The 20,795-nt window shown below is 44.8% G+C and overlaps 1 protein-coding gene across 1 annotated transcript in view; it reads right to left on the reverse strand.

Moving 5' to 3' along the window:
- Positions 1-3,707: 3,707 nt before the first annotated feature.
- LOC122926868 (leucine-rich repeat-containing protein 38-like) overlaps positions 3,708-20,795 on the reverse strand; it is a 71,937-nt gene continuing 54,849 nt past the window's right edge. The window contains exon 2 of the mRNA XM_044278373.1: positions 3,708-3,973. Within this exon, the coding sequence (XP_044134308.1) occupies positions 3,735-3,973 (239 nt within the window). The 3' untranslated portion in view covers positions 3,708-3,734. The remainder of the gene's footprint in view (positions 3,974-20,795) is intronic.

The following is a 20,795-nucleotide window of genomic DNA, read 5'->3' on the forward strand; positions in this document are numbered from 1 at the left end:
CATGGGGATGGCAGGAGCATAGCTAGGTGAGTAGTTTTTTTTGAGAAGGAGCACAGGTTTAGACCATTGGGGTTGATGGTTCCTATGCCAGGCAAACCCTTCACGTCACTATGTCAGTGTGAAAGGAGCTGAAAGTTTGTGCCTCATGAAGACAAACTCTATCCATATACAGTATCCCAATGGACACTGCAAAGGGGGTTCAAAAATGCACTTGTGTATGTAGTAAATGTATTTCCCGTACTTTTTTATGCGAGTTAATAGGCCATATTTACGTCCACCACCCTGTCTATATAGAGAGCAGGGGAGAGAGCAGTTCAGTTCAGTGTCAGCGTGTAAGTCTAAGAACAGAGATGAGAGAGCACATTTTAAGATGGACTCTTGGAACCTCTGCTTATCATTAGAACGGTATTTATCCAGGCACAGCAGTACATCAGCATGTGTGGTTGTATCTGGTACTGCAGCTCATCCCATTTACTACCTCAATGTTTAAAGGGATTATCCAGGAATTGATTATAGAAACATAGAAACCTAGAATGTGTCGGCAGATAAGAACCATTTGGCCCATCTAGTCTGCCCAATATACTGAATACTATGGATAGACCCGGGCCCTATCTTATATGAAGGATGGCCTTATGCCTATCCCATGCATGCTTAAACTCCTCCACTGTATTTGCAGCTACCACTTCTGCAGGAAGGCTATTCCATGCATCCACTACTCTCTCAGTAAAGTAATACTTCCTGATATTACTTTTAAACCTTTGCCCCTCTAATTTACAACTATGTCCTCTTGTAGCAGTTTTTCTTCTTTTAAATATTATCTCCTCTTACCTTGTTGATTCCCTTTATGTATTTAAAAGTTTCTATCATATCCCCTCTGTCTCGTCTTTCTTCCAAGCTATACATGTTAAGGTCCTTTAATCTTTCCTGGTAAGTTTTATCCTGCAATCCATGTACCAGTTTAGTAGCTCTTCTCTGAACTCTCTCCAAAATATCAATATCCTTCTGGAGATATGGTCTCCAGTACTGAGCACAATACTCCAAATGAGGTCTCACTAGTGCTCTGTAGAGCGGCATGAGTGCCTCCCTCTTTCTACTGGTAATGCCTCTCCCTATACACCCAAGCATTCTGCTAGCATTTCCTGCTGCTCTATGACATTATACTCAGCATAGGTCATCATTATCACATCGGGGGAGGTTCTGAATCCCGGCACTCCTGCCAATCAGCTGTTTCAGGGAGCTGCTACACTCACTGGAGCCGATCTGATAATGATGACGTATTCAGTACATAGGTTATCAAGAAATTTATATTGATGACCTATATAACAAGGGTTCCAGGGATCAGAATCTAATGATCAAGCATTGCTGATCATCCTTGTTTCATGCACGGAAAAACAACAACATTTTGACATTTTTATATTGGAAGATGTGCAATATGACAGCTTCAGGTGAAATTTGTATTTTAGCAAATAGCAGGTTATAATCCTAGATGTGGTGAGCAGCACATTTCCTAAGACTAAATATTCCCACAAGGCTAGCAGTAAGTAATGGAAGACATCACATGATATTTTGTCTTTCTTGAAGTGTTTCCCTGCATGAACTGACCAGGCGTGCACTAGAGAAGAATCTAGAGAGGGTTCTTCAGTGCTTAAGCATTTGAAATGACAGCACCAATTCCATATTAGGTGAAGATATGGTAATAAGGAATATTAGTCCGTGTCAAAGTTGTGATTAATGTACGAATATAGAAGATGATTCGATCTCTTCCGAAAAATGTGATGGCAGCAAATGTCAGAAGAATTATGGTAAGCGCTATATATTTGCCATTAGGAAAATCATCTTCAATCCTCATTTGCATATTTAAGAGACAGTAGTCAGAGGCGAACCCCTTATTATAAATTAATTAACAGTCATAATGTTCATATGTTTTTTTCAAGGGAGCCTGTCACCATGAAAATGCAACCCAATCTGTGGGCAGGAGGTTCTAGATCAGGAGGCGCTGATCAGATTGATGCATAGTTTTGTGTCAGAGGATTCAGTATATCTAGTAAAGAGTCTTTCCGAGATTTTGATATTGATGATCTATCCTCAGGATAGGTCATCAATGTCAGAACTGCGGGGGGTCCGACATTCAGGACCCCGGCGATCAGCTGTTTTAGGAGGCTACGGCACTCCAGTGAGCGCTGTTGCATCCTTGCAGCTTACAAAGCACAGTGTTGTCCATTGGATAGCGGATGTTCTTGGTATTGCAGCTCAGCCCCATTCATTTGAAAGAGATTGAGATGTGTCTAGACCATGTGACCAATGAACTTGACGTCACTGGCCAAGGAAGATGCCGCAGAGCTCACTGGAGCGCCATGGCCTCTTCAAACACCTGATCTACGGGGATCCCAGGAGTTGGACCCCTTCAGATCTGATATTAATGGCTTATCCTGAGGATAAACCATCAATGTTAAAATCTCGGACTACCCCTTTAAAGGGGGCCCCCCACTTGGCCACATCTGTAATGGGAAAATGTTAGCTTCTGTTCCTTCTCTTCTCGGCCTGTGATGCTCTGCTCGGCACTCTCGCTCAAAACCACCGGTGAACCTCTGCAGCCAAGTCAAACCGGATGTTTCAGTGAGAAACCCGAGCAGAGCATCGCAGGCCAGGAGAAGGAGTGAGGAGCTAGCGTTGGAAGCAGGTAAGTAAGCTTTCCTTTACAGATCCAGTCAAGTGTGTGTGGTCGGGGGTAAGATGGCTGGTGGCAAGTTGCCAAAACCTCCCACATTCTTGCACAACCCCTTTAGGTTCCTGCTCATGGTAAACATAGGAGTCATGTGGGTGGTCCTAACCAGTGACTGACAGCTACACATGCTCAAACAAGACTCAGAAAGGACTGCCTATGCTATTCCATAGCCCCAAAAAAGCAAGGATTTCAATCAATAGGTTAGAAGTGACTGAATCTTTTCCCACAAAACTATTTATCAGTCTCCTTTGCTCCTCTTGCTCTTTAATATGATGACAATAAAGTGGATTGCATTTTTATGGTGACTGGATTTCCTTTTAAGTATAAAAAAATACTTATGTGTAAATCGGATCCAGGAAGCACTTTCAGATCTTGTTACGGTTTATAACTTTACACCGGGTATACTAAGGTCTGCTGAAGAGCGTTTAGCTGTGGTAAGAATAGGCTCAGGGCTTTCCACCAGGAAGAAATGACCTATCTCTAGTGCCATGTGTCTATGGCTTGTCCTGCACGTGACCTGCCAGATGAATTCCTAGGACGTGAACAGCTGTAGACATCAATCTCTGGACAGGTGTGTTGCCACCTCATCAGCACAAATCAGGGTTCTTCAGGTTAGCCATGTGTGTTGGCATTTTCCACTAAAAATATGGTTTCTCCTTAAGGAATTAAAGAGGAAATCCACCTTAAAATATATTTTACATGTCGTAAGGACATATTGGAAATTGGCATCTCCCCAAGTTGAAGAGGCCAGTGGCACTCTGCATAAAGTGCTTGGACACCAATGGACCTTGTTGGAGATTTTTGTCCCAGGAAGCCACCATCAGGGTTACAGGAAGAAAATAATAATGATGGTATGTGTTCTGGGAAGAGTTACCTTTTAAGTAGACCTCCTAGAGGATAATTTCATCACTCTTTAATGAAAGGAAGACAATTCATTCTATACAACCAATGGGCCATTGCAGGGGTATGTGGTCCAATAAGGTGATGTTCAAGTCATTGCGAAAGGTCCTCAGTCATCGTCATCCTCATCTTCATCCTTGTTTGGGGCACATTTTTGAAAACAATGCACAGTGGTAGCCAGGAAGAAGCTGGAAAAAATGGCAGCAATGGATACAGCAACTCCAGAAAATATAATGATTAAAAAATCTGTCAGTGATAAGGTGAACTTGCATTCGCTGAAGCTGATATTGGACAGCTCATGAAGGAAGACTTTGCGGTCCTCTAATGTGCACTGAATTTCTTCCACACCTATAAAGAGTGGAAATGGAAACTGTTAGAATTCTATTTATACACACATAATCCTTAGGCCTCATGCTCACGAATGTATTTTCTGTTTTTTTGCTGCATGTACTCCGTGTACATTCCATTTTTCCGTTCTGCAAAAAATAGAACATGTCCTATTATTGTCCACATTATGGACAAGGATAGTACTGTTCTAGTTAGGGGCCAGCTGTTGCATTCCGCAAAATACGGAATGCAAACAGATATCATCCCTATTTTTTGCGGATCTGTTTCTTGCGGACCGCAAAATACATATGGTCGTGTGCATGAGGCCTTAAAGGGATTCTCCGGGAATTAAAAAAATTAAAATACTTAAATATTACTTTATTATAAATAGTTATTATGGCTCGTTTTGTCTATGGAGCAATCATTAGGAGAAATGAGATGGCCACCGTCCTATTAGTTCACACAAAACCTAATCACACAGGAGGACACGTTACTTCAGGACACTGAGCTAAAGAGCTGCCTCATCCTCCTCTCTGCTCTACTTGTCAGGGATTGTCCTAGATTTGCCTAGATTTCGTTTTCATGAAACAGAACTTTTGGATGTGCCTGATATTGCAGCTCACCCCAATGCATGCGAGTGAGGCTAAGCTACAATAAAATATGCAACACATAAAAGAGCTTTCCAAGATGCTGTCCTTGGAAAACTATTTTTTCCAATCTTGGAAACCCCTTTGGGGTTTAGCTGATCATAGGCTTTCATATTACCACCACGTGTAGCCCCATGTCCTATGACCCCCTCCCTTGTTACCTGGATTTCTGCCATTATCTACACACTTCTGTCCCGGTAGAAACCTAGATTGTTTCTGGAGTTCTCTAGAATGCCGATATTGGCACAAGAGGAGAAGGTCACACACAGCTTGCTGCTCACATCTGAGTGCCATGTAGAGAATAGTGTTGAGCGCGAATATTCAAATAGCGAATATTAATCACGAATATCGCAACTTTGCTAAATATCAAATATTCTTAATTTTTTTAACATCTGAAAACATAATTCCTACCTGCTTCTTTCTTGTGGGTCAATGAGTCATTGGCACACAAGCAACTTAAGCAGGAAGGAATCATGTTTTCATATGGAAAAAAATTACGAATATTCTAAAAAACGAATATATAGCAATATAGTGAATATATTCGTTATTTAGAATATTCGCCTTTTTTTTCCAATCTGTACAGTTGTTCACATACTCCTCCCCGACAAGCCTCCCCGTCACCATGGGAACGCCTGTGGATTAGATAATACCATTGGATCTGAGTTTTCCCTGAGATTGTGAAAACTCAGATCCGATGGTATATTCTAATCCACAGGCTTTCCCATGGAGATGGGGACGCTTGTCGGGGAAGAATATGCCAAAGTGGAATACCAGTACAGATTGAAAAGAAAAAAGATGAATATTCTACATAACGAATATATTTGCTATATTGCTATAACTTTGTTTTTTAGAATATGCTGAATATTCTAAAAAACTAAGTTATAGCAATTTAGCGACTATTCGTAAAATACACATATAGACTGCAATTTAGCTAATATAGTGCTATAGTATTTTTTTTTTTATAGTGTAAATTTTTCCAAATCTGCAGTTCAGAAGAGACAAAAAAAATTTGACTATTAAAAAAATATATATTATAGCACTATATTCGCTAAATTGCAGTCTAGATGTGTATTTTATGAATATTCGCTATATTGCTATAACTTTGTTTTTTAGAATATTCGTCCTATTCTAAAACAAGAATATATAGCTATATAGCGAATATTCGTAAAATACACATATTAGACATAGCCATAGCCAACCAATAGGAAAGTTGCCTTATACAGTTAAAAAAAGTCGCAATACGCGAATAATAAATATCACATATTATTCGCGATAAATAGAATAATGACAAATATTCGATTTCGACGAATATTCAATTGAATATTCGCAAAATATTGCAAAATCGAATATGGCACCTCCTGCTCATCACTAGTAGAGAGCAGGGAAGAAAGTTGCAGAAGATAGTCTTTTTGTATAATAGTGCACTGCGACTGGCACAGATCAATTGCATCACTAAATCTCAGCACCCAGCTCTTGCATTACAAATATAAATATTACTGTGTATACTGTGTATATTGCAAACAATCCATCTACCTACATGTTTTTCTAAAAGACATATGATGTAGATAGCCCAATTGCGTTATTGTTTGGTGTGTAATAGGATGATGGCTATTCCCCAATGGGGTATTGTTTTAATTGCTTTGCTTCCTATGTACCTGACCTTTCATGAAATCAATAATAAGCAATTACTTGTAGATTTCCACCTCTTATAACTTCAGTTGTCCATACTTACATTTACAGCTCCCTTTTATATCGTTAGTCTTCGTAAGTGGTTACAGTTAATGTGCATCATGTGTGACATTTTGCAGGGTTGCAGCATAACCTTATATAATAAAAAGGTCTGCAATATCTCCTTTTACCACTAGAGGTCACTTGACTGCTTTAGGAAGGAAGGCCTATGGAAAGAAGATTGTGTTACTTGGCAACTTCCTTCTGTAAAGGCCTGTAATTCCGTCATATTTTACAGAACAAATGGAAGCGCTATTCTTTCCTGTCAATATGGTGGACACCTTGGTGGAACCTGATGGACCCCATTATATTGTAATTCATTGGGGTCTGTGGGGAACCGTTGGTATCCAGCGTGCGATAAAGTCACCTTACAAGATGTCGTAATCTTAAAAATATCCTAAGATAGGGAGAAACTAGAGACAGATAACTAAAAGGGGATGCGTCCCTGTTAGAGATGAGCGAACCTCTGTTTTAAGTTCGGCGTCTAAAGTTCGGGTTTGGATTAGCGGAGAATCCCGATCTGGAACCGGATATGGATTCCGACTTCCGTTGTGGTCCGTGGTATTGAATGGCCGATTATTGATTCCGCTACCACGGACCACAACGGAAGTCGGAATCCATATCCGGTTCCAGATCGGGATTCTCCGCTAATCCAAACCCTAACTTTAGACGCCGATCTTAAAACAGAAGTTCGCTCATCTCTAGTCCCTGTGTTGTTAGGGTCAAGGCTCCAAACCCCAAAACCAAGGATAAGAACCTTTCTTGACTTAGCTCTACATAGGCTGCTTTATTTGTTACAATTAGAGTTGAGCGAACACCTGGATGTTCGGGTTCGAGAAGTTCGGCCGAACTTCCCGAAAAGGTTCGGGTTCGGGATCCGAACCCGATCCGAACTTCGGCCCGAACCCGAACCCCATTGAAGTCAATGAGGACCCGAACTTTTCGGCACTAAAAAGGCTGTAAAACAGCCCAGGAAAGGGCTAGAGGGCTGCAAAAGGCAGCAACATGTAGGTAAATCCCCTGCAAACAAATGTGGATAGGGAAATGAATTAAAATAAAAATTAAATAAATAAAAATTAACCAAAATCAATTGGAGAGAGGTCCCATAGCAGAGAATCTGGCTTCCCGTCACCCACCACTGGAACAGTCCATTCTCAGATATTTAGGCCCCGGAACCCAGGCAGAGGAGAGAGGTCCCGTAACAGAGAATCTGGCTTCATGTCAGCAGAGAATTAGTCTGCATGTCATAGCAGAGAATGAGGCTTCACGTCAGCCACCACTGCAACAGTCCATTGGCATATATTTAGGCCCAGCACCCAGGCAGAGGAGAGAGGTCCCGTAACAGACAATCTGGCTTCATGTCAGCAGAGAATCAGTCTTCATGTCATAGCAGAGAATCAGGCTTCACGTCAGCCACCACTGCAACAGTCCATTGGCATATATTTAGGCCCAGCACCCAGGCAGAGTAGAGAGGTCCCGTAGCAGACAATCTGGCTTCATGTCAGCAGAGAATCAGTCTTCATGTCATAGCAGAGAATCAGGCTTCACGTCACCCACCACTGTAAGAGTCCATTTTCATAAATTTAGGCCCAGCACCCAGGCAGAGGAGAGAGGTCCCGTAACAGAGGATCTGGCTTCATGTCAGCAGAGAATTAGTCTGCATGTCATAGCAGAGAATGAGGCTTCACGTCAGCCACCACTGCAACAGTCCATTGGCATATATTTAGGCCCAGCACCCAGGCAGAGGAGAGAGGTCCCGTAACAGACAATCTGGCTTCATGTCAGCAGAGAATCAGTCTTCATGTCATAGCAGAGAATCAGGCTTCACGTCAGCCACCACTGCAACAGTCCATTGGCATATATTTAGGCCCAGTACCCAGGCAGAGGAGAGAGGTCCCGTAACAGACAATCTGGCTTCATGTCAGCAGAGAATCAGTCTTCATGTCATAGCAGAGAATCAGGCTTCACGTCACCCACCACTGTAAGAGTCCATTTTCATAAATTTAGGCCCAGCACCCAGGCAGAGGAGAGAGGTCCCGTGACAGAGAATCTGGCTTCATGTCAGCAGAGAATCAGTCTTCATGTCATAGCAGAGAATCAGGCTTCACGTCAGCCACCACTGCAACAGTCCATTGGCATATATTTAGGCCCAGCACCCAGGCAGAGGAGAGAGGTCTCGTAACAGACAATCTGGCTTCATGTCAGCAGAGAATCAGTCTGCATGTCATAGCAGAGAATCAGGCTTCACGTCACCCAACATTGGAACAGTCCATTGGCATATATTTAGGCCCCGGCACCCAGACAGAGGAGAGGTTCATTCAACTTTGGGTAGCCTCGCAATATAATGGTAAAATGAAAATAAAAATAGGATTGAATGAGGAAGTGCCCTGGAGTCCAATAATATATGGTTAAGGGGAGGTAGTTAATGTCTAATCTGGACAAGGGACGGACAGATCCTGTGGGATCCATGCCTGGTTCATTTTTATGAACGTCAGCTTGTCCACATTGGCTGTAGACAGGCGGCTGCGTTTGTCTGTAATGACGCCCCCTGCCGTGCTGAATACACGTTCAGACAAAACGCTGGCCGCCGGGCAGGCCAGCACCTCCAAGGCATAAAAGGCTAGCTCTGGCCACGTGGACAATTTAGAGACCCAGAAGTTGAATGGGGCCGAACCATCAGTCAGTACGTGGAGGGGTGTGCACATGTACTGTTCCACCATGTTAGTGAAATGTTGAGTCCTGCTAACACGTTGCGTATCAGGTGGTGGTGCAGTTAGCTGTGGCGTGTTGACAAAAGTTTTCCACATCTCTGCCATGCTAACCCTGCCCTCAGAGGAGCTGGCATTGACACAGCTGCCTTGGCGACCTCTTGCTCCTCCTCTGCCTTGGCCTTGGGCTTCCACTTGTTCCCCTGTGACATATGGGAATGCTCTCAGTAGCGCGTCTACCAACGTGTGCTTGTACTCGCGCATCTTCCTATCACGCTCCAGTGCAGGAAGTAAGGTGGGCACATTGTCTTTGTAGCGTGGATCCAGCAGGGTGGCAACCCAGTAGTCCGCACAGGTTAAAATGTGGGCAACTCTGCTGTCGTTGCGCAGGCACTGCAGCATGTAGTCGCTCATGTGTGCCAGGCTGCCCAGGGGTAAGGACAAGCTGTCCTCTGTGGGAGGGGTATCGTCATCGTCCTGCCTTTCCCCCCAGCCACGCACCAGTGATGGACCCGAGCTGCGTTGGGTGCCACCCCGCTGTGACCATGCTTCATCCTCATCCTCCTCCACCTCCTCCTCATCCTCGTCCTCCTCGTCCTCCAGTAGTGGGCCCTGGCTGGCCACATTTGTACCTGGCCTCTGCTGTTGCCAAAAACCTCCCTCTGAGTCACTTCGAAGAGACTGGCCTGAAAGTGCTAAAAATGACCCCTCTTCCTCCTCCTCCTCCTCCTCCTCCTCCTCCTGGGCCACCTCCTCTTCCATCATCGCCCAAAGTGTTTTCTCAAGGAGACATAGAAGTGGTATTGTAACGCTGATAACGGCGTCATCGCCACTGGCCATGTTGGTGGAGTACTCGAAACAGCGCAACAGGGCACACAGGTCTCGCATGGAGGCCCAGTCATTGGTGATGAAGTGGTGCTGTTCTGTAGTGCGACTGACCCGTGCGTGCTGCAGCTGAAACTCCACTATGGCCTGCTGCTGCTCGCACAGTCTGTCCAGCATGTGCAAGGTGGAGTTCCACCTGGTGGGCACGTCGCATATGAGGCGGTGAGCGGAAAGGCTGAAGTTACGCTGTAGCGCAGACAGGCGAGCAGCAGCAGGATGTGAACGCCGGAAGCGCGAACAGACGGCCCGCACTTTATGCAGCAGCTCTGACATGTCGGGGTAGTTGTGTATGAACTTCTGCACCACCAAATTCAGCACATGCGCCAAGCAAGGGATGTGCGTCAAATTGGCTAGTCCCAGAGCTGCAACGAGATTTCGCCCATTATCACACACCACCAGGCCGGGCTTGAGGCTCACCGGCAGCAACCACTCGTCGGTCTGTTGTTCTATACCCCGCCACAACTCCTGTGCGGTGTGGGGCCTGTCCCCCAAACATATGAGTTTCAGAATGGCCTGCTGACGTTTACCCCGGGCTGTGCTGAAGTTGATGGTGAAGGTGTGTGGCTGACTGGATGAGCAGGTGGAAGAAGAGGAGGAGGAAGCCGAGAAGGAGGAGGTGGCAACAGGAGGCAAAGAATGTTGCCCTGCGATCCTTGGCGGCGGAAGGACGTGCGCCAAACAGCTCTCCGCCTGGGGCCCAGCTGCCACTACATTTACCCAGTGTGCAGTTAGGGAGATATAGCGTCCCTGGCCGTGCTTACTGGTCCACGTATCTGTGGTTAGGTGGACCTTGCTACAGATGGCGTTGCGCAGTGCACACTTGATTTTTTGATTTGATCGGATACTTGGTTGTGCAGGGAAGGCACGGCTCTCTTGGAGAAGTAGTGGCGGCTGGGAACAACATACTGTGGGACAGCAAGCGACATGAGCTGTTTGAAGCTGTCTGTGTCCACCAGCCTAAATGACAGCATTTCATAGGCCAGTATTTAGAAATGCTGGCATTCAGGGCCAGGGATCGAGGGTGGCTAGGTGGGAATTTACGCTTTCTCTCAAATGTTTGTGAGATGGAGAGCTGAACGCTGGCGTGTGACATGGTTGAGACGCTTGGTGACGGAGGTGGTGGTGGTGGTGTTGGTGGTACATCCCCTGTTTGCTGGGTGGCAGGTGCCAACGTTCCAGGTGCCAACGTTCCTCCAGAGGCGGAGGAAGAGGCCGAGGCGGCAGCAGCAGAAGAGGCCGAGGCGGCAGCAGCAAAAGAGGTAGCAGGGGGAGCCTGAGTGACTTCCTTGGTTTTAAGGTGTTTACTCCACTGCAGTTCATGCTTTGCATGCAGGTGCCTGGTCATGCAGGTTCTGCTCAGGTTCAGAACGTTAATGCCTCGCTTCAGGCTCTGATGGCACAGCGTGCAAACCACTCGGGTCTTGTCGTCAGCACATTGTTTGAAGAAGTGCCATGCCAGGGAACTCCTTGAAGCTGCCTTTGGGGTGCTCGGTCCCAGATGGCGGCGGTCAGTAGCAGGCGGAGTCTCTTGGCGGCGGGTGTTCTGCTTTTGCCCACTGCTCCCTCTTTTGCTACGCTGTTGGCTCGGTCTCACCACTGCCTCTTCCTCCGAACTGTGAAAGTCAGTGGCACGACCTTCATTCCATGTGGGGTCTAGGACCTCATCGTCCCCTGCATCGTCTTCCACCCAGTCTTGATCCCTGACCTCCTGTTCAGTCTGCACACTGCAGAAAGACGCAGTAGTTGGCACCTGTGTTTCGTCATCATCAGAGACATGCTGATGGGGTTGGTTTTCAGGCGCCATCTGTGCGCTTTCTGCAGAAGACTGGGTGGGAGATAATGTGAACGTGCTGGATCCACTGTCGGCCACCCAATTGACTAATGCCTGTACCTGCTCAGGCCTTACCATCCTTAGAACGGCATTGGGCCCCACCATATATCGCTGTAAATTCTGGCGGCTACTGGGACCTGAGGTAGTTGGTACACTAGGACGTGTGGATGTGGCAGAACGGCCACGTCCTCTCCCAGCACCAGAGGGTCCACTAACACCACCACGACCATGTCCACGTCCGCATCCCTTACTAGATGTTTTCTTCATTGTTATGGTTCACCACAACAACAAAAATATTATTTGGCCCAATGTATTGTATTCAAATTCAGCGGGATATAAATTTGAGGCCTAGTATTTAGGCGCTGGGTGACCGGTATGGATTTACTAACAGAATTAGACTTGGAAATGCACAGTAGCGTGTGTGTGAAGTTATTCTGAATGACCCTATGTGCACCTTGAATATTATATACCCTTTTAGGGATAGATTTCAAATAGCTCTGATATAGCAGGAACCACTAAATTATGAAATTGCTAAATTGGGAATTGTATTTCAACCCAGAACAAAAAATGTGCTTTGACGGACACTAAATAACTTTCCCAGCCACAACAGGACAGCGGTAACGAGAGATTTAGCGGGATATAAATTTGAGGCCTAGTATTTAGGCGCTGGGTGACCGGTATGGATTTACTAACAGAATTAGACTTGGAAATGCACAGTAGCGTGTGTGTGAAGTTATTCTGAATGACCCTATGTGCACCTTGAATATTATATACCCTTTTAGGGATAGATTTCAAATAGCTCTGATATAGCAGGAACCACTAAATTATGAAATTGCTAAATTGGGAATTGTATTTCAACCCAGAACAAAAAATGTGCTTTGACGGACACTAAATAACTTTCCCAGCCACAACAGGACAGCGGTAACGAGAGATTTAGCGGGATATAAATTTGAGGCCTAGTATTTAGGCGCTGGGTGACCGGTATGGATTTACTAACAGAATTAGACTTGGAAATGCACAGTAGCGTGTGTGTGAAGTTATTCTGAATGACCCTATGTGCACCTTGAATATTATATACCCTTTTAGGGATAGATTTCAAATAGCTCTGATATAGCAGGAACCACTAAATTATGAAATTGCTAAATTGGGAATTGTATTTCAACCCAGAACAAAAAATGTGCTTTGACGGACACTAAATAACTTTCCCAGCTACAACAGGACAGCGGTAACGAGAGATTTAGCGGGATATAAATTTGAGGCCTAGTATTTAGGCGCTGGGTGACCGGTATGGATTTACTAACAGAATTAGACTTGGAAATGCACAGTAGCGTGTGTGTGAAGTTATTCTGAATGACCCTATGTGCACCTTGAATATTTTATACCCTTTTAGGGATAGATTTCAAATAGCTCTGATATAGCAGAAACCACTAAATTATGAAATTGCTAAATTGGGAATTGTATTTCAACCCAGAACAAAAAATGTGCTTTGACGGACACTAAATAACTTGCCTAGCCACAACAGTACAGCGGTAACGAGAGATTTAGCGGGATATAAATTTGAGGCCTAGTATTTAGGCGCTGGGTGACCGGTATGGATTTACTAACAGAATTAGACTTGGAAATGCACAGTAGCGTGTGTGTGAAGTTATTCTGAATGACCCTATGTGCACCTTGAATATTATATACCCTTTTAGGGATAGATTTCAAATAGCTCTGATATAGCAGAAACCACTAAATTATGAAATTGCTAAATTGGGAATTGTATTTCAACCCAGAACAAAAAATGTGCTTTGACGGACACTAAATAACTTGCCCAGCCACAACAGGACAGCGGTAACGAGAGATTTAGCGGGATATAAATTTGAGGCCTAGTATTTAGGCGCTGGGTGACCGGTATGGATTTACTAACAGAATTAGACTTGGAAATGCACAGTAGCGTGTGTGTGAAGTTATTCTGAATGACCCTATGTGCACCTTGAATATTATATACCCTTTTAGGGATAGATTTCAAATAGCTCTGATATAGCAGGAACCACTAAATTATGAAATTGCTAAATTGGGAATTGTATTTCAACCCAGAACAAAAAATGTGCTTTGACGGACACTAAATAACTTTCCCAGCCACAACAGGACAGCGGTAACGAGAGATTTAGCGGGATATAAATTTGAGGCCTAGTATTTAGGCGCTGGGTGACCGGTATGGATTTACTAACAGAATTAGACTTGGAAATGCACAGTAGTGTGTGTGTGAAGTTATTCTGAATGACCCTATGTGCACCTTGAATATTATATACCCTTTTAGGGATAGATTTCAAATAGCTCTGATATAGCAGAAACCACTAAATTATGAAATTGCTAAATTGGGAATTGTATTTCAACCCAGAACAAAAAATGTGCTTTGACGGACACTAAATAACTTGCCCAGCCACAACAGTACAGCGGTAACGAGAGATTTAGCGGGATATAAATTTGAGGCCTAGTATTTAGGCGCTGGGTGACCGGTATGGATTTACTAACAGAATTAGACTTGGAAATGCACAGTAGCGTGTGTGTGAAGTTATTCTGAATGACCCTATGTGCACCTTGAATATTATATACCCTTTTAGGGATAGATTTCAAATAGCTCTGATATAGCAGGAACCACTAAATTATGAAATTGCTAAATTGGGAATTGTATTTCAACCCAGAACAAAAAATGTGCTTTGACGGACACTAAATAACTTTCCCAGCCACAACAGGACAGCGGTAACGAGAGATTTAGCGGGATATAAATTTGAGGCCTAGTATTTAGGCGCTGGGTGACCGGTATGGATTTACTAACAGAATTAGACTTGGAAATGCACAGTAGCGTGTGTGTGAAGTTATTCTGAATGACCCTATGTGCACCTTGAATATTATATACCCTTTTAGGGATAGATTTCAAATAGCTCTGATATAGCAGGAACCACTAAATTATGAAATTGCTAAATTGGGAATTGTATTTCAACCCAGAACAAAAAATGTGCTTTGACGGACACTAAATAACTTTCCCAGCTACAACAGGACAGCGGTAACGAGAGATTTAGCGGGATATAAATTTGAGGCCTAGTATTTAGGCGCTGGGTGACCGGTATGGATTTACTAACAGAATTAGACTTGGAAATGCACAGTAGCGTGTGTGTGAAGTTATTCTGAATGACCCTATGTGCACCTTGAATATTTTATACCCTTTTAGGGATAGATTTCAAATAGCTCTGATATAGCAGAAACCACTAAATTATGAAATTGCTAAATTGGGAATTGTATTTCAACCCAGAACAAAAAATGTGCTTTGACGGACACTAAATAACTTGCCCAGCCACAACAGTACAGCGGTAACGAGAGATTTAGCGGGATATAAATTTGAGGCCTAGTATTTAGGCGCTGGGTGACCGGTATGGATTTACTAACAGAATTAGACTTGGAAATGCACAGTAGCGTGTGTGTGAAGTTATTCTGAATGACCCTATGTGCACCTTGAATATTATATACCCTTTTAGGGATAGATTTCAAATAGCTCTGATATAGCAGAAACCACTAAATTATGAAATTGCTAAATTGGGAATTGTATTTCAACCCAGAACAAAAAATGTGCTTTGACGGACACTAAATAACTTGCCCAGCCACAACAGGACAGCGGTAACGAGAGATTTAGCGGGATATAAATTTGAGGCCTAGTATTTAGGCGCTGGGTGACCGGTATGGATTTACTAACAGAATTAGACTTGGAAATGCACAGTAGCGTGTGTGTGAAGTTATTCTGAATGACCCTATGTGCACCTTGAATATTATATACCCTTTTAGGGATAGATTTCAAATAGCTCTGATATAGCAGGAACCACTAAATTATGAAATTGCTAAATTGGGAATTGTATTTCAACCCAGAACAAAAAATGTGCTTTGACGGACACTAAATAACTTTCCCAGCCACAACAGGACAGCGGTAACGAGAGATTTAGCGGGATATAAATTTGAGGCCTAGTATTTAGGCGCTGGGTGACCGGTATGGATTTACTAACAGAATTAGACTTGGAAATGCACAGTAGTGTGTGTGTGAAGTTATTCTGAATGACCCTATGTGCACCTTGAATATTATATACCCTTTTAGGGATAGATTTCAAATAGCTCTGATATAGCAGAAACCACTAAATTATGAAATTGCTAAATTGGGAATTGTATTTCAACCCAGAACAAAAAATGTGCTTTGACGGACACTAAATAACTTGCCCAGCCACAACAGTACAGCGGTAACGAGAGATTTAGCGGGATATAAATTTGAGGCCTAGTATTTAGGCGCTGGGTGACCGGTATGGATTTAGTGACAGAATTAGACTGGGATATGGCCAAAAAATAACCACACTATTGCTGGTTAAATGCACTTGGTGACGGGCGCAGCTTGCCCCTGATTTAGTATATGGCCAAAAAATGAACAGACTATTGCTGGTTAAATGCACTTGGTGTGATAGCTTGACCAACCACACTACTGAGGGTTAAATGCACTTGGTGACGGGCGCAGCTTGCCCCTGATGTAGTATATGGCCAAAAAATGAACAGACTATTGCTGGTTAAATGCAATTGGTGTCACAGCTTGACCAACCACACTACTGAGGGTTAAATGCACTTGGTGACGGGCGCAGCTTGCCCCTGATGTAGTATATGGCCAAAAAATGAACAGACTATTGCTGGTTAAATGCACTTGGTGACGGGCGCAGCTTGCCCCTGATTTAGTATATGGCCAAAAAATGAACAGACTATTGCTGGTTAAATGCACTTGGTGTCACAGCTTGACGAACCACACTACTGAGGGTTAAATGCACTTGGTGACGGGCGCAGCTTGCCCCTGATGTAGTATATGGCCAAAAAATGAACAGACTATTGCTGGTTAAATGCACTTGGTGTCACAGCTTGACCAACCACACTACTGAGGGTTAAATGCACTTGGTGACGGGCGCAGCTTGCCCCTGATTTAGTATATGGCCAAAAAATGAACAGACTATTGCTGGTTAAATGCACTTGGTGTCACAGCTTGACGAACCACACTACTGAGGGTTAAATGCACTTGGTGACGGGCGCAGCTTGCCCCTGATGTAGTATATGGCCAAGAAATGAACAGACTATTGCTGGTTAAATGCACTTGGTGACGGGCGCAGCTTGCCCTGATGTAGTATATGGCCAAAAAATGAACAGACTATTGCTGGTTAAATGCACTTGGTGTCACAGCTTGACCAACCACACTACTGAGGGTTAAATGCACTTGGTGATGGGCGCAGCTTGCCCCTGATGTAGTATATGGCCAAAAAATGAACAGACTATTGCTGGTTAAATGCACTTGGTGACAGGCGCAGCTTGCCCCTGATTTAGTATATGGCCAAAAAATGAACAGACTATTGCTGGTTAAATGCACTTGGTGTGATAGCTTGACCAACCACACTACTGAGGGTTAAATGCACTTGGTGACGGGCGCAGCTTGCCCCTGATGTAGTATATGGCCAAAAAATGAACAGACTATTGCTGGTTAAATGCACTTGGTGTGACAGCTTCACCCTGATGTAGGCTTTAGCCAAAAAACAACCACACCATTGAGGGTTAAATGCACTTGGTGACAGGCGCAGCTTGCCCCTGATGTAGTATATGGCCAAAAAATAAACAGACTATTGCTGGTTAAATGCACTTGGTGTGACAGCTTCACCCTGATGTAGGCTTTAGCCAAAAAACAACCACACCATTGAGGGTTAAATGCACTTGGTCGCAGCTTGTGCTGGCGCACCACAAGACACAAAATGGCCGCCGATCACCCCAGAAAAATGTGACTGACAAACGGTCTGGGCAGCCTAAAAACAGTGAGCAATTGAATTTCAGCAGCTCAATGACCCACAGCTGCAGATCGATCAATAATCAAGTCCTTTGGAGGAGTTAATCTGCCTAATCTCGCCCTACTGTCGCAGCCGCAACCTCTCCCTACGCTAATCAGAGCAGAGTGACGGGCGGCGCTATGTGACTCCAGCTTAAATAGAGGCTGGGTCACATGGTGCTCTGGCCAATCACAGCCATGCCAATAGTAGGCATGGCTGTGATGGCCTCTTGGGGCAAGTAGTATGACGCTTGTTGATTGGCTGCTTTGCAGCCTTTCAAAAAGCGCCAAGAAAGCGTCACAAAAGCGCCAAGAAAGCGACGAACACCGAACCCGAACCCGGACTTTTACGAAAATGTCCGGGTTCGGGTCCGTGTCACGGACACCCCAAAATTCGGTACCAACCTGAACTATACAGTTCGAGTTCGCTCATCCCTAGTTACAATGTATCAATCCTGTGAAACTCTGTGAGCTATATTTTATGTCACCAAAAATCTCTTTCCTATTGGACAATGGTACATTGTAACAATCCCATCAGCTGTGTGAGCAGGACATGGTCAAGACCGGAGGAGTACGTGCAATGGAGGCAAACCAGGCCACTGCTATGGGGTATGGGGGGAAGGGGTCACGACTGAACTCTTTCTGTTCCTGGCGTAAATCCACATCATTTTCCAGAAGCCACCATTAGGGGAGCACAGTACAAAGAGAGTTTTACAATGTCCATTAATATCAATAGTAAGTGAATAAATTCCTCTTCACTGAGCCCGAGACAGCATTGTTATTGGGGAGATTTATCAATGTATTTATGCCAGTTGTCTGATATGGTGGTCAGAATGAGGGCCATATTTATGAAGCACCTGTTCCTCCTTTTCTGACACACAAGTCGGGTAAATTGGGTGATATTAAGCCAAACTGGAGGCAATTTTTTTATGATTGCATTTTACTCAAAGGTGTACATAGTCTTTACGTTGTCCACCAATCCACAGGATAGAGGATACCTATCTGATGGCTGGTGGTCCAACCAGCGAGACCCCCACTGATCACAAAAATTGGTGTCCCTTTCCCCCATTATAAAGAAGCTATAGGTCGAGCATGCACCATGCCGCTCTATTCATTTTCTATGGGAGCACCAGAGATAGCCAAGTGCTGTACTCGATTATCTCTGATGCTCCCATAGTGAATGAATGGAGAGGCAGTGTAATGAGCCAGAGGAGCCGATGCTGAGGATGGGAGTGGCAGTGGGCCTGATAAAGTGTTGTGTCACCGTGTACTCCCTCGGGCCATTGCTCTCTGGGGAATGGTGCAGTGGAAATGTAATATCGATGAATGAGGTCAGAAATAAATGTATAAAAGTTGTTTTACCAAGTGCAACGTAAACATTCAAATACATTTAGTGGCAGCCAATTTCAAGTGCAAAACTTCTCTGGCACCAGGAAGGTTTATGATTAGGGTTAAGCGGACCCATGGATGGTCGGGTTCGCCGGGTTCGGCCGAACTTCGGGTTAAAGTTTGGATTCGGGACCCGAACAAATGGCTGTAAAATAGTCATAGTGAGGGCTAGAGGGCTGCAAAAAAGAAGCAAAATGGGGGTAAAAACAGGACAATTGCTCTACAAACAAATGTGGATAGGGAAATGACTTAAAATATTATAGAATATAAAAAAATTATAATAATAATCTTGAACTAGATGGCAGAGGTCAGAGAAGGAGGTTGAGGAGGCGGTGGACATGGCAGCGTAAGTGGAAGCGACGTTGGAGGAGGAGGAGGAGATAGTCAACACAGTTTTTAAATTAATTTTTTCCTTAAATATATATATATTTTTTTAAATAAATAAATTTGGGAAGACCCCCAAAACATTGGGAAATATAAAAGAGAATGTAAAGAGAAAGTGCGCTGGAGGCTAACAATGGCTGGGTAAGGCCGGTATACTTGTCTATTCTGCACAAGGTACGGACAAGTCCTATGGGATCCATGCCTGGTTCATTTTAATGAACATGAGCTTGTCCACGTTGGCTGTAGACAGGCGGCTGCGCTTGTCTGTGATCACTCCCCCTGCCGTGCTAAACACACATTCAGACAATATACTGGCCGCAGGGCAGGCCAGCACCTCCAAGGCGTAAAGGGCAAGCTCAGGCCATGTGTGCCCAATTTGGAGACCCAGGAGTTGAAGGGGGCAGACCCTTCATTCAGCACGTGTAGGCGTGCACACACATACTGCTCCACCATGTTGCTGAAATGCTTCCTCCTGCTAAGACGTTCCATGTCAGCTGGTGGTGCTGGTTGTTGTGGCGTGCTGACAAAGCTTTTCCACATTTCGGCCATGCTAACCCTGCCTTCTGAGGTGCTGGTGGTGCCCCAGCTGCATTGGCGACCTCTTCCTCGTCCTCTGCCTCCGCCTTGTGCTTTCACTGAGCCCCCGCTGTCAGGAGGGAATGCCACCAGCAGCGCATCTACCAGCATGCGCTTGTACTCGCGCATCTTCCGATCACTTCCTAGTGACAGAATAAAGGACAGCTTGTTGTCCTTGTAGCGGGGATCCAGCAGGGTGGCCACCCAGTAATCAGCCCTGGTTAGAATGTGGGCATGTCGGCGGTCGTTGCGGAGACACTGCAGCATGTAATCGCTCATGTGTGCCAGGCTGCCCAGAGGCAACAACAATCTGTCCTCTGTGGGAGGTGTATCGTCTGTGTCCTCTGTATTCCACAGCCATGCTCCAGTGATGCCCAGGAGCTGCTTTGGGTGCCATCCTGCTGTGAACACGGTTCCTCATCATCATCATCTTCCTCATCCTCCAGAACTGTGTCCTGGATGGATAGTTGTGTACTTGGCTTCTGTTGGTGCAGGAACCCACCCTCCGAGCCACTTGTGAATGACTGTCCTGATAACCATGGAAATGATCCCTCTTCCTCCTCCTCTTCCACCTGTGCCACATCCTCTTCCATCATCGCCTGAAGCATTTTTTCAAGGAGACATAGAAGTGGGATAGTAACGCTGAGGATGCCGTCATCGGCACTGGTCATGTTGGTGAAGTACTCTAAACAGCGCAACACGGCATACATGTCCCACATGGAGGCCCACTCGTTGGTGGTGAAGTGGTGCTGTTCCGCAGAGCGACTCACCCGTGTGTGCTGCAGCTGAAACTCCACTATCGCCTGCTGCTGCTCGCCCAGTCTCT

The sequence above is a fragment of the Bufo gargarizans genome, chromosome 2 (assembly GCF_014858855.1).
Source record: "Bufo gargarizans isolate SCDJY-AF-19 chromosome 2, ASM1485885v1, whole genome shotgun sequence".
Classification (NCBI taxonomy): Eukaryota; Metazoa; Chordata; class Amphibia; order Anura; family Bufonidae; genus Bufo; species Bufo gargarizans.